The sequence below is a fragment of the Asparagus officinalis genome, chromosome 10 (genome assembly GCF_001876935.1).
Source record: "Asparagus officinalis chromosome 10, Aspof.V1, whole genome shotgun sequence".
Classification (NCBI taxonomy): Eukaryota; Viridiplantae; Streptophyta; class Magnoliopsida; order Asparagales; family Asparagaceae; genus Asparagus; species Asparagus officinalis.
This window is the reverse complement of record NC_033803.1, coordinates 9,655,006-9,668,482: the sequence shown is the minus strand read 5'-3', so window position 1 is coordinate 9,668,482 and position 13,477 is coordinate 9,655,006. Positions and strand designations below refer to the sequence as shown.

General features: G+C 38.3%; 2 protein-coding genes across 3 annotated transcripts in view; one reads left to right on the top strand and one right to left on the bottom strand.

Moving 5' to 3' along the window:
• The window catches only part of LOC109826433 (uncharacterized RNA methyltransferase pc1998), an 8,824-nt gene extending 928 nt beyond the window's left edge, over nt 1-7,896 (top strand). The window contains exons 2-17 of the mRNA XM_020393464.1: nt 3-133; nt 231-345; nt 889-1,000; nt 1,621-1,665; nt 1,763-1,830; nt 2,206-2,260; nt 2,351-2,430; nt 2,625-2,708; nt 3,551-3,664; nt 4,103-4,221; nt 4,290-4,407; nt 4,487-4,614; nt 4,782-4,935; nt 5,128-5,207; nt 6,827-6,993; nt 7,504-7,896. Coding sequence (XP_020249053.1) covers nt 3-133; nt 231-345; nt 889-1,000; nt 1,621-1,665; nt 1,763-1,830; nt 2,206-2,260; nt 2,351-2,430; nt 2,625-2,708; nt 3,551-3,664; nt 4,103-4,221; nt 4,290-4,407; nt 4,487-4,614; nt 4,782-4,935; nt 5,128-5,207; nt 6,827-6,911 — 1,488 coding nt within the window. The 3' untranslated portion in view covers nt 6,912-6,993; nt 7,504-7,896. The remainder of the gene's footprint in view (nt 1-2; nt 134-230; nt 346-888; nt 1,001-1,620; nt 1,666-1,762; nt 1,831-2,205; nt 2,261-2,350; nt 2,431-2,624; nt 2,709-3,550; nt 3,665-4,102; nt 4,222-4,289; nt 4,408-4,486; nt 4,615-4,781; nt 4,936-5,127; nt 5,208-6,826; nt 6,994-7,503) is intronic.
• The window catches only part of LOC109825056 (dynamin-related protein 3A-like), a 21,173-nt gene continuing 16,518 nt past the window's right edge, over nt 8,823-13,477 (bottom strand). Inside the window, exons 13-21 of one of the 2 annotated variants that reach the window (XM_020391762.1) lie at nt 13,105-13,215; nt 11,985-12,083; nt 11,842-11,884; nt 11,321-11,469; nt 11,073-11,219; nt 9,829-9,881; nt 9,625-9,724; nt 9,132-9,525; nt 8,823-9,051 (exon numbers count right to left, since the gene is read on the bottom strand). In XM_020391762.1, the coding sequence (XP_020247351.1) occupies nt 9,289-9,525; nt 9,625-9,724; nt 9,829-9,881; nt 11,073-11,219; nt 11,321-11,469; nt 11,842-11,884; nt 11,985-12,083; nt 13,105-13,215 (939 nt within the window). In that variant the 3' untranslated portion in view covers nt 8,823-9,051; nt 9,132-9,288. Of the gene's footprint in view, nt 9,526-9,624; nt 9,725-9,828; nt 9,882-11,072; nt 11,220-11,320; nt 11,470-11,841; nt 11,885-11,984; nt 12,084-13,104; nt 13,216-13,477 lie in introns of both variants that reach the window. The other variant, XM_020391763.1, reaches the window with a different exon arrangement.

The window sequence follows — 13,477 nt, the reverse complement described above, 5'->3', positions numbered from 1 at the left end:
GTCACCGCCCTCCTCCTCCTCCTCCTCCTCCTCCTCCCCCCCCCCTGCCACGTCATCACAAAACCCACGCCCCCAACAATAATAGCAGTAGCCCTAACAATCTCACTGCTCTCCAATGCGAGCACTTCAGCTCGTAAGCTCGCCCTCTTGATTTCCCCCAGATTTTATCAGAATAAGGAAAAAAACACCTTCTCATTTTTTCTAATTTTTGGGGGAAATTTGTTTTGTAGGTGTTCGGGTTGCTCGCACGAGTGGGATTTGGACAGGCCGCACGTGCTGCAGGAGGCTGAGAAGTTCTTCAAGGATTTTGGAGTCTCTGATTTCACCTTCGACGCTTGTAGATTGGTGAGTCTCAGTTCATGCAATCTTTTTATTATAATTTTAGGGTTTAAGATGCAAATGACAGTGAATTATTTCCCTATAAGCATCAATTTGTCGTAAAGATGCTTTCTTTTTCCTCGTAAGCGAAAAGCCTGTAGGATTCTAACTTCATGATTGGATTTTGCAACTGGATTTCTTCTTCCAGTCTCTGATGAGTAAATTTCTCAATGAAGGATTTTGTGATAGACCGTTTTGTGAGACGATGGCAACGAGTTTTGACATATAGTAGTTCCTACTATGGACTCATAGTTAATTACTGCTAGCATTTTTAGGGGGAATCATTGAAGAAATTATATTGCTAGCATTTCTTGTGTATCAAAGGCCTTGGTTATTGAGTCCGAGTCTTGGATAATGGGTCAAAACTCAATAATAACTCAATTTCGGATTGATCTCTTGGATAATGGGTCAAAACACTTGGTTTTTTAATATACTTCAGTAATAAGCATTACTTCTCCTTTCCTTGTTTGCATCAATTATATTCTTTTTTGTTCCCAATTTGGATTCTAGTGGGAATGGAGATGTAGAGCAAAGCTGGCTGTCCGAGGATCCTCTGAAAGCCCATTAATCGGGCTGTATCAAGAAGGCACACATAATGTTGTAGATATTCCACTATGTAGAGGTAAGCAATCTATTCTGTTCAAGTTTAACTTGATTCCTGAGTTCTAATAATTTTGATAGAGATTAGAAAGGATTTGGAAAAAGTACGTCCTTTCTCATCAATTCAATGCTATATATAGTTTTGAAAGTAGAAATGTCTGGTTAATGCTAATTGTATATTAGAAACAGAAATCACTCCAGACTTTGGATGAACTTGTTTTCGCAAAGAAAATTCTTCGGAAAACTTCACTAGCTGCTCAGTTTTTATGGCATCCTAGTGTTCAAACATAATCTTGTATGTGTTTTCTATGAGTTGGCCTGCCCCCCGCTCCCCCCCCCCACCCAGCCCCCCACCCCTACCCCATCCCCCACCTCAATTAAGCATTTTTGCGTTTACATTATCTTTGATGAAGTTGTAAAAATTCAACAAGAGTTTGAATTCAGTGATTAGTCATGAATGTTTTGAACTGGATAGTCTCTTAGTCTTAGACCATACTTTTATGCTCATCCCATGACTTGTTCTAGTTTGGTCGTCAGTTGATATCTTGATACTTGTCTTCATATGTTACTTTATCAAGCTGTAACTAGAATTTGATGATTCTTTGTCGCATGTATCTTCATCTGATAAACTTTCATGTGCAGCTCATCACCCAAACATCAATGCTGCAGTCACTCTTCTGAAACAAGGCATGCTCTTGATTCATTCTCTTTGTGTCTCTATGAAGTGGGTTTTCCCTTTTTGTTGATGTATCTAGTCAGCTTAATTATTTTTACCTCGTTTTAGGCATTTCTACATTGAATATTCAACCATATGATGAAGATTCAGGAACTGGTGAACTCAGATATGTACAGGTCAGTGGTATCTTAGCGCAGTGCATATGTTATATTATAATTGTGCATATATAACTGCACTCACATCACTAAGGACCATTCTCTTAGAATATATATTCTTTGTTTCTTTGTATTTAAAAACATATCAGAGAACTTGCATCTGATTATACTTCAGGTGACAATAGCTGGTCTTTGTTTTATTATATTTACTGGTAGACGTCTAATTCTCTGATCATTTTGAGGTAGCTCCTGAGAGCAAGGAATATGTAACCACTACCAATCCATGAACGTAGTCCACAACCAAGTGCCTAATGCATCATTATAACTTTGACCACAAACGAAGTAGGTAGGTTTATATAATGTGACTTCTACAAACTTGTTATTCTGGATTTGCAGATGGCCGTGACAACATATGACACATCCCTTCCAACTGCTGAGCGATACCTAAAAGGTATAGACTTTACCTTGTTCCTTTTTTTCCATTCAAAAAGCAGAATCGACTCAGATACTTGATCATCCTTTTTCTTTATGGTATTTCCAGGAAAAGTACAGGTGTCACTGGTTTGGAACTCTAGAAATGAAAACTCACAAAGTTCTGAGCAGTTGAAGGCCCTTTCAGATGTGAGTTCCACTTTCAATGTCAGGCATATGACAAGGATAAGATTTCCCTATTTCTTCTTGATTGGGTCAACCAATATATTTTCAAGCATGCATGGCTTCTTAGCTCCAATTGCAGTTTGTTCTTGAGCTGAAATTGTTACTTGAGGTGTATGCATTTGTTGATATTTAGAGGACACCTATCGTTTTGTTTGCAGTTCTTATGGAGAAATGGGGGGTCAAGCAGTAACGTACATCTAATCCATTCGATATGGGTCAACTTTCAGACGTCAGCTAGCAATGTAAGCTACATGTGATGGTCACTGCATATTTCTTTTGTATTCAATGCTGATATCAATCTTGTTTGCTGTAAGTGGCTTTGTGTTAGTTTCAGCCATAAGGAATCGCTGGCGAGGTCCGTTTCTATACTGATGTTCTGTAGTCTTCTCCGCTGATAAGACTAGAGAACTTACTACTGGAATTATTAGTTATTGTTTGTTGTTGCTGATGTGGTAATCAGTTTTCCTTCGAGCACATGAGCATGTAGTTAGGTCCTTCACAGACTCTTTATTGTTCGCTTGTCCATCCTTGATTCTTTTTAAAGTTGATTTCTCTTCCTTAACCAGCTGGCAAGACAAATCCTTCCATGCTTATAAGCATCCGTTTAATCCCAGTTTCTTGCACCCTTTTTTCATGTTGGTCTTCCTTATCTTTCCTTTGATTTTCATTTGGTGTAAGTAATGTGCTGTTTACTTTATCCTAGTATTACTGGTGATTATTTTCTAGATATTTTTCTGTTTGTGGACATTTTGCTATCAATTTTTAGTCATTCCCCACAATATTTGCCCTTGTTCGTTTAATAAATACATGTTCTTTGTTCTCATTCTTCTTTGTATTTGTTTTCCAAGGTTTAGTTCCTCGTTGGTTCTGTGTCTTTCCCTGTAATGATCTTATCATGTTACCATTTTTGGTACCCTTATTAATTTAGGTGAATATTGGTACGCTGATCCTTGGTTACATGAGATTAAAGTGCATGATAAGTTTTTGTTCTGTGTTTTTGTGAAAAAAGAAGACAAACCTTTTGTGCCACATCCACTTAATGCTTAGGAAATCACAAATGCTGAAGGTTCTTCTGTATTTGCAGATAATATTTGGAAATAGGTGGAGACATCTTCTAGGCGAAAGAGAGTTTTGGGAACATATTGGTGGGATTGATATCTCTTTGGACCCCTCAAGCTTTGGTCAGGCAAATACGCAGGTAAAATAAGCTTATATTAGATCATAAAGGAATATGAACATAAAGACACCGTCCATTTAGCTCTTCAAATGATTTCAATTCCTAAATTAGTTTGAGTTCATTTTAACTTTTATACAGCTTTTCTACTTCGTCTAGTTGTTTAGTTTTGTATTAATTGGGTATTTTTCTGTTTACATACCATTATTATCTTTAAATGTGTCACCGAGTGCTGCAACATATTACGCAGCTATTTATACGTCAATTAGTCTATCTGTATCCTATTCATGGACTAAACTTTTATTGCGGATTACATGATTTTTTTTTCGGGTACTCATTTTATTTTGTGCTTACTACTATGGCATATGCTTACTGGAAATATACTGCAAATGCATTTGATTCTTCATTGCAAAACTGACTAATACTGTTAATAGCGGCTACGAACTCTGCCAATCCTTGCAGGCATTTAATTCATTGCTAAGGAGATTGCAGAAATATGTTCCATATGGATCATCTGTCGTTGATTTGTATGCAGGGGCTGGCAGCATTGGATTATCAGTTGCTGTCACTAGGAAATGTAGGCAAGTATTAGATTCTTATATCTGAAGACATTTGTATTATGATCTAAAATATTGATTTTTCATTTCAGGTCTGTGAAATGTGTTGAGATAAACAAGGAATCAAAGCTGTCTTTTGAGAAGTCACTCAACCGTTTACCAAAAACTGTTGATTGCAACATCAGTTGGCACAACACAGATGCTTCACTTGTATGCATACAAACCTCAAGTTTTGAAACATTTGTAAAGAATCCATGTTAGTTTGTTATTATTAATTAATTAATTGCAGGAACCACTTCATTGGCTTGAGGGTTCAGAAGTCGTCATTGTGGATCCTCCGAGGAAAGGACTGCACCCATCCCTGGGTGAAGCACTGAGAGCACTTTCTAATAGGAAGAGTGTTGCTGCAAGTGGAAGGTAACTTCTATAATTATGACATTTTGGGAACACTATTTGCTTAGTACCTTAGTTATCTTGTATAGTTTGCTTCAAAGTCTGGCACCTGAAAGCTCCCTTTTGAACTTATAATCCTCTCTCCATGCTAATATATTGACTGTATTTGACATCCTTATATTTTTTACTAGTTCCACCGTGAAGGTGAAAGATGAAAAGAGACCATGGATTCTGCGTGCCAGAGAGGCCTCTGTTCATGTTGATAGCAAAACTGATTGGGAGAAAGGCCAAACATGGCCCCAAACTTTGATCTACATTAGTTGTGGATGGGAAAGCTTTAAGGAGGTATTAATGGCTGCTGTAATCTTACTAAGTGATGCTGTTGAAAATTTGTTTGCATTTTATAGCGTAGATTCGATGTCTATTTGTTTGAATTTTCTCTGGATCTCAGGGTTATCATTTTCCCCCCCTTATCTATATAAAATACCCCTCCTTTTTATCCTTTAGGAATTATTGATTAAATCAAGGGTGTTACAGGATTGCAGAAATTTATTGTCTACTAAGACATGGCGTTTGGAAAAGGCCCATGCTTTCAATTTTTTCCCTGGCACTCAGAGGTACAGTACTAATGGCTTACCTGAAGTAGCTGCCTATTCTTCTCATTCTTATTATGTTATTATCTAGGACAAATTTTGAAAAACGACTCTTTTTTAAATTTAATAGGCAAAATCGACCGTGTAACAATAAAATGAGCAAAATCGATCCTTTTTTGCACGGGACTACTAGTCCCGTGCAAAAAAGGGTCGCTTCTGCAAAAAAAAATTTGTCCGGTCCTCAACCCATCCCCTCATTCCCCCCCCCCCCTCTCTCTCTCCTTCATTAACCCACCCCTCTCCGCTCTCTCTCTCCTCTCCTCCAATCCCACACCAGACCCCCTCTCTCATCTCCGTTCCTCTCTCCATCTCTCCTCCTCTCCCTCAAACCCAACAACAACCCATCACCCTTCTCTCTCTCCTCCATTCCCCAAACACCAGCCCAACCAACTCTTCCACTTCCACGCCCAACGCCCTCCTCCATCGCCATGCGGCCGCCCAAGCCGTGCCACCTCCTCGACCTACACCCGACCACCTCCCTGAGCCCAAGCTCCGACCCGCAGCCCCCTCTCCCTCCAACCCCCTGCTCCACCGCCTCCTCATCATCTCCCACCATCAGCCCCGACGCCGCCCGCTGAGCTCAACTCCACCTCCTCCGTCAGCTCGCCGCCGCCGCTGCTCCTCCGTTCCCCTCAGCCCGACCACGCTACCACCCGCGCAGTCACGCCGAGCCGCCGCACCACCCAAGCCCTCCCCGCTGTCCCCTTTCAGCCTGACGCCAAACCACGAGCCCCGCTTCTCCTCAGCCTCGCCGATGCCTCCTCCAACAGCCCCGACTCCCCTCCTTCTTGCAATCCGTGCGCTCCAACCCACCACGCCGCTTCCCTCGACCAGATCCACCACCAGCCAGATTCGCCCCGCTCCTGAAGAACCGCAAGCTCGACACGTCTACTACGTGAGCTATGAGCGGATCAGCGTCGCGGCGAGATGCTCTCCGTACCCCCGTCGACGGATTTCGGAGCGAAGTGCGGCGTGCTGTGGTCCAGCAGTGCAGGGGGGTTGAATGAGCGAGAGTGTCGGGGGTTTTTTTTGCAGAAGCGACCCTTTTTTGCACGGGACTAGTACTCCCGTGCAAAAAAGGGTCGATTTTCCCCATTTTATTGTTACACGGTCGATTTTACCTATTAAATTTAAAAAAGAGTCGTTTTTCAAAATTTGTCCTATTATCTAATATCCTAGAATTTCAGCTTCTCCAAGGTAGCAATTCTTTTCCTTTTGTCCTTTGCGTAAAATATCCCAGGCTTCATATTTATGTATATGCACAAATGTGTAAGTCCGTGTCATATTGAAGAGCTTGGTAGTTGTTGTAGTTATGCTTCCTCTTATTAATGATTTGTTCAGGGATGATGTATTCTTGCTCGCTTTGGGTAACTTATCCAACTAATTACTTACTGATGTATACCTGTTACTTAGATTGGCATTATATTAGACCTCTTATTTCAATGTTTGGGTATGAATATCCAAGATTGACGTTGTTGTAAATGTACTTCAACCTGTCACTAATCGGTACACTATGGTTCGAACAACCTAAATACTTCTTGGGCTATGCTCATACCAACTATAACTATACGACATTGATGCAGCATTGAAGTTTTGGCTGTCTTCAAACGTGGACCACGAGTCAACCAGAAGAAAAAGAAAACAGGGAAGAAGAAGAAGAAAGCATAGGAAGATAAACCACACACATGAATACTTCAAAGCAGAGAACATGTGAACGCTCAGCAAAAAAGAAATTCCTCTACAAAAAAAGGTAGCCCTTTTCTCTGAGATCTCTCATAAGCATATTACCAGAGAAGGTAGCCCTTTTCTCTGAGATCTCTCATAAGCATATTACCAGAGCAATGAAGACTGCTTTTTTTTTCCCCATCTCTTCTGAGGGGGGTAAAATATCAAGAGGACGCTTCTGCGTTCGTATCTCTTATTATGTGTTACTTAATCTTACATTTGACAACACATCTATCCCCAGAGATGAATTCAAATTCATGTAGGGGATATTGTCATCCCTTAATACATTTACTCTTTGATCCTGTAACCAATTTTGCCAGAATTTCAGTGCCTCATTGAGGTTTCTGAATCAGGCCATACTGAAACATGGTTCTATTTTATGGACCTATCCCTTGAAGTTTGGCTTCCATGATTGGCTCCATATTTATTGATAAAGCTTGGTTGTTAACGGTGATAAAAGAATATGCTATCTTTGTCCTGTTTCTGTTCTGTATCTGGACATTGATAGTACTTTTTGCACCTTTTTGCTTGACAGATCAAGGAATAGGATCCTATATGTTATTGGCCATGAGAGCTTAACCTCGTTGGAGATTTCTGCAAATCCGAGCAATCTTCGAAAGAGCAAATGGAAAGTGAGGCTGTAATATGTTGGAAAACAACCTGATGTGGCTTGTAAGAATGTCCAGGGGTTTTTGAGAAACAGATGAAACCAGTATCAGTGCCTCCATCCTATATGAATCCTGATTCTCCTTGATCCTTTTTTTTTTTTTGCCTCGTAATCATTGTACTAAGCTCATATGGGTTAGAATTGCTCAGTGATTGTGCGAATGCGAAGTGTTGAGAAGAGATGCATTGGGATTCAATGTTGTACTGAGTATAATATTCTTTTTCCACCCAATTTTGTAAAAGACGATTGAACAGTTGAATCTGTCCTACGAAAGTACTGCTTCCCACTAAATCTTCATAGCAGATAAAAATTATAATAAAAAAAAGTGACAAGCAGGTTTGGGTTGAACACTTGGAATTTGAACTGGGCATAAATTTAAAGTTAACTTAAAAAATATTATTCTGTCCCGAGAGGTTGGTTTTGACCCATGAAAAGGATGCTCAAACTAGGTCGTGTTAGAATGTGAAAATACACTCCTCAACCCTGGCCACAACTTCGGATTAACTTTCAGGCCAAATGAGAGTTTGCTTAAGCTTGAAACTTTGGTTTATCAGGGGAGTAATATAACATATACCTGAGGTCAGTACTTCACAATATGAAGGGCTCTCCTAGTTTGTAGGTTCCGAAGAAGTAGTGCTCTAATTCTTCTGCCATTTTTCTGAATCTCATTTTTCACCAAAAAATTCTTTAATTTCTTGTGTCATCTGAGAAACAATGAGATGAGTTTCCTCATCTATGCGATCCGAGCTGCCATGTCCGCTACCGAGCTTCCTTGGTCATTATAGAAGCAACACATATCCGCACATTACTTCTTCAATTACTCGATGGAAGTACAAAATAGAACTTTTCTTTTATTTTCGTTGTTAGGATGAATAAGCATCTATTAGGTATGGCCATTGACCTAAGGAGATGATACATGAGCTGCTTCACCTAATAACGCATGCTAATCTATGTTTGATATGGTTCCAAGTTTTTATTTGTCTTCATATGCATATACTCATATCCTCTCCGCTTACGGTTATAATATACTTAGTAGCACCGTAGTATACATAAATAACTTCAAAAAATGGGCATAAGAACACCGTAGAGGCTAGGTACTGTTACATTAAATTCTGACTTTCCTTCACAGAGTGCATACAATCGAGGATCAGCTGCAACTTGAATGTTACAAAACAATCTTTGGAACGTGTTACAAAAATCCAATTGTAGACCCATTATTTCAGAAAATGAATAAATAATATTGCGGACGCATATATAACATACTACATTGCTAAAACGTTGCAAGAATTTTTTACTAATAGTTTGAAACTGCCAAAAATAAAGCACCATCGAGCAAGGGTTAGTAAATAGACTCCGCTGTTCGAATCCAAATCAAAGCATGTAACTTCCAGTGAACGTCAGGCCCACAAAGTTGTTCTACGTTGTAAATATATTGACTATTGAGATGTAAAGAATTGGTATATGGAATGTAAATACTGCACAAAGAGGCTAACTACCTGAGCTTCAGCTCTCTCATCTTCAACAGGAAGGCATTAGTGAATATAAGACCTCAAACGGAGCAAATCAATGGATCACAAGCTTTCTCAAGCGAAAAAGACATAATTGCATAATATAATAACTTCAAGTTCTCACGCTTCAATTGTGGAATAAGGACTAAAACCCATTCCCACTCAAGTTTGTATAGAACGATGAAGGTTGCTCCGCAGAATGGCCTGAAGATTTCCTCAATCTAGGATTTCGAGGAGAAGCTGTGTATGGTGAACTGTAGTCATTGGGGGAGGCATAGAAAGAGGAAGGCAGGCCTTCAACCATTGGCAACCCAGTTGAATCATTCATCAGGTTATATCCTTTCTCAACAGTTTCAGCTTCAAGGGGTAGCTCATCTAGAGTCTAATCAACAAAAAATAAAACAGGAACACAAAACAATGAATACAGACAACATTGATTAGTAACAACTGATGATAATAAAAGGAGCAAAGGAGTATTTACCCTATAAGCCTGTTCCAGAATTCGGAGTGTCTCTTGAATATGTTTTCTTTTGGCAGCTATATCGTCGGGTTCCTTGAGCATCTCCTCGAAAAGATTCTCTCTAATTGGACAACAAACAAAAACGATATTTCAAGACAGGTACTTTCACTATTTCCAGATTAATTCAAAGGCCTTGTTTGATAGCTAAAAGATGATGATTCATACCTGTAAAGTTTCCTAATAAAAACATTATGCAACTCCCTTTTTGCATGATTAACCTGAAAAATGAGTGCAAGTTATGGGGAATACATCCAGGACCACAACAAAAGAATGATTAAGAAAATCAAATTTTTACTTCAACCAGAATCAACTCAGGGACGAATCCCTTATCAAGAGCATAACATATCTCATACGAATGTCAAAGCTAACACAACAAAACTGGAACAGTTGGATTGAAGTTTATCTGAAGTTTAGATATTGTGTCATTGCAGTTTTCAAGGTTCAGATTAATTTTCAGATTTATGGGCAGATAATTTCAAGTGTTGCCAGCAAAATTATGCATTAGTCTGAGCTCGAGGTGTAAAGCAGGAATTTATTTCACATATGGTGCATTGTTGTCTACTATGTTTTACGATACTGAACAACAGTAAATCGTTCCTATCAGCACAAATAATCCTACATTGGCAACATCAGCAGCTAACAGTGGATATTAGTCTACAGGATGTAGCAAATAATATGTTCTGCAATAAGAATATTACTTTTGTTAAAAATATTATAAAAACAGGTGAAAAATATCTAAGCATAGATATAGGTCCTTGTGTACATTGGAAAATAAATGCCTAAAATATAATCTATTTATAACATAGATATCATATTGCCTGCCTTCTGCACCAATGTGGTTACAACTACTTTTTAGATCGTATATGCAATTTGCAGTTTTTAAACACATGCATATTCTCAAAGTTTTTGGTGGTATATGCAATTTGCAATTTTAAACACATGCGTATTCTCAAAGAAATTCGTGTAAAGATATATACACAGAAGTTTACACATTTACGAATACGTATAGTAAGCTGGGAACCTTGGGTTCAATCTGATAATGACATTTTTCCTGACAATGACACAATCCTATCTCAATAATGGTTCTGCACTTCTATCTCTACAGCTTTCTGACAAATTAAAATGGTGAAACAAATAAGTATTTGATGCATCATGAACTACCATATTAATATTGTTCAATAAGCACAGAATTACCAACACATGCTGATTAAAAAAAACATGGCATCATACTTATATAAAGTGGTATTGCCCTTGATTAACGAGAAGACTATCCGCAGATGGGAGTTTGAATGGCACCAGTGAATATTTGACTAGACAAGCAGTAAATCTTTGATGAAACAACAATGTCTGTAGTAAAAGACAAAATGACAAGCTACTGAACCAGAATGCACAGAGACAAGGTAACTTACCAGGAAGTGCATAATTGCTTTAGGAACAGAATCCTCAATATTTTTCCTCACAATATCATAATATGATTTCAATAACAATTTTGTGATTGCTATCTCCATGACTTCCTGCTCTGTCTGATTTTCTGAAGGCTTCAAGATGATAGGTGGCTGAGTAGTTTTGCTCAGTTAGTTACATTGTCTGACTCCAAAGGAATTGAAGAACTTGATGGCATGGTAGCATAATCAAAAGGTTTGTAAATTTCGTTTACCTCTGTTAAATGGATGGATGAGAGTGAATGCTCCATGTTGCTTACAGACAGAGGGTGGGGCTTGTTTACTGAGCTCTCTTTTGGATGTGCACGATTCTCATTAACACCAAAAATTGATGAAATACCCCAACTTGATCCCGCTGAGGCTCCTGTTTCATCATTCAAGTATCAGCTAGGGCATGATCTCATCATATTGCAGAATGAACAATAAGCTGAAATGCAAAAGAAATTTGGTTTTTTAGGTGATAACATGTAAGCATAAAATCAGCTGAGGTTCTGTAACTACCTCAAGGGTACAAAGTGGACAATAAAAATTTAATATTTCATAGTAGATAGAGACTTGTGGTCAGATAACACAATGATTTCCATAACTAGGTTATCAAAATTTCATCAGAATAAGCGAGAGAAAGATTTTATCAGATACAAACATCTAAAATTTTCCAAAGGAAACAATACAAATATGACAACGTAAAATAACTCAGATTTCCTTCATTCTGCTTACGAAGTATAAGCTTACTAACCAGAAGAAGCTGGTCTCTCAGAATCCACAACAGGTCGAATGCCCTATTTACCATTATAAACAAGCAAAAGGTTATGATAACTTAGATTCAATAAATAATTAAATCTGTAATGAAAACATAATATTAAATAAAACAGCCTGAACCTGATCAGGAGCAATACCATTCGCACCGGATCTACCTAAAATGGCTCGAGACTTCTGAGTTTTTTCAGATGCCTGAAGTTTGTCAGTATCTAGCCCATCCTACATTGGTAACAGGCAACATCAGCATATTTCAGAAAGTACAAAAAAGGAACTTGGGCCAAAAATGTGATGTCAATTGTCATAGTTCCCACACCTTGAAATGTGTATAGATATGTTAAAGGTTGGTTTATGATTGAAGAGAAATGATGTTCAGAAGTATTCTGGGAACTCTTAAAAGTGTCTAAAATCCTGCAGCAGAATATCCATGGAAATTACTTTAAGGCTTTCATTGGCAAAAAATCGTTTTCAATACTTCTTTGGAAGCTTACTTAAGAAGAAAAAGTCAATGACATGAGAAAAGAGGTGGAAGTAATTAGTAAATTGTTGAAGCCCACATTATGAGATTTCTTTAAAATTCTTTTAAAAGCTCAAAACTTGGGGATAGAGGAAAACACACGGTTTCTCTTGATTGGAGAAGCCATCAGAATGGAATGTTCCCATCTTTTCTCGTTGGCCCTTTTTGCTCACAGGTTGCTCCTTCTACAGTTGAAGTTACTAATTATTCTTCCTCCTTCCACATCCATTTTTAAATAAAAACCAACATCAAATCCAGTTTTCATCCCAACAACAACCAAGCCTTTATCCCAAATTTGGGTCGGCTACATCATAATCTTTCATTCAGTCCTTTAAAAGCTGAGATTCTCATCCCAGTTCTCCCATGAAAATTCCGTCATCATCCAAGAAATGCCTTCCAAATCAACTCCAGACCATTCAGTCTCAAAATCAAATAAAGATATATTTCAATAAGCACTTTCCATGTTTCGCATAGCAGCTTCTAAACAACCTTAAACAAGTCCTTAAAGAGGAATGTTGTACAGCGAGGATGACAGATTGGTCGCTTTTGAAACAAGAATTTAGATCACCCCAGGAAACTAAAAAAATGACACATGATTTTGAATTACCTGGAACAGTCTTAATTAATACCAGCACAAATGTTACTCCAAATAAAGCAGAGACAAGAAAATTACATATCATACTGTATACAGAGCATACTCTTGATTCTTAGTAAACAAAAATATACCTTAGATCTGGGCAATGATGCTGCTGACTTGGAAGATTTTACTTGCTGTGCACTCTCTACAGCTTTTCTGCCACCAATGAAATTTGGATGTGATGTGTTTATGTAGTCCATCTGCAAGATCAGTTAATCAAATGACTTCTCAAAAAATGAACATTATAGCTAAAGCCAACTCGTAAAAACAATAAACTTGGAAAAGGAAGGAAAGAAAGGAGATGAAAAGATAAAAGGGTGAGAAGCTCCAATAGCTGATGTTTGTGCAAACATTTAGAACACACATCTTCACAGACAATACAAAGGTACAAGTGTTATCTAATGGAGAAATTGAGTATGAAACATTTGTTTGACTATTTTTTAACCTTCTTCTTTTGTCTGT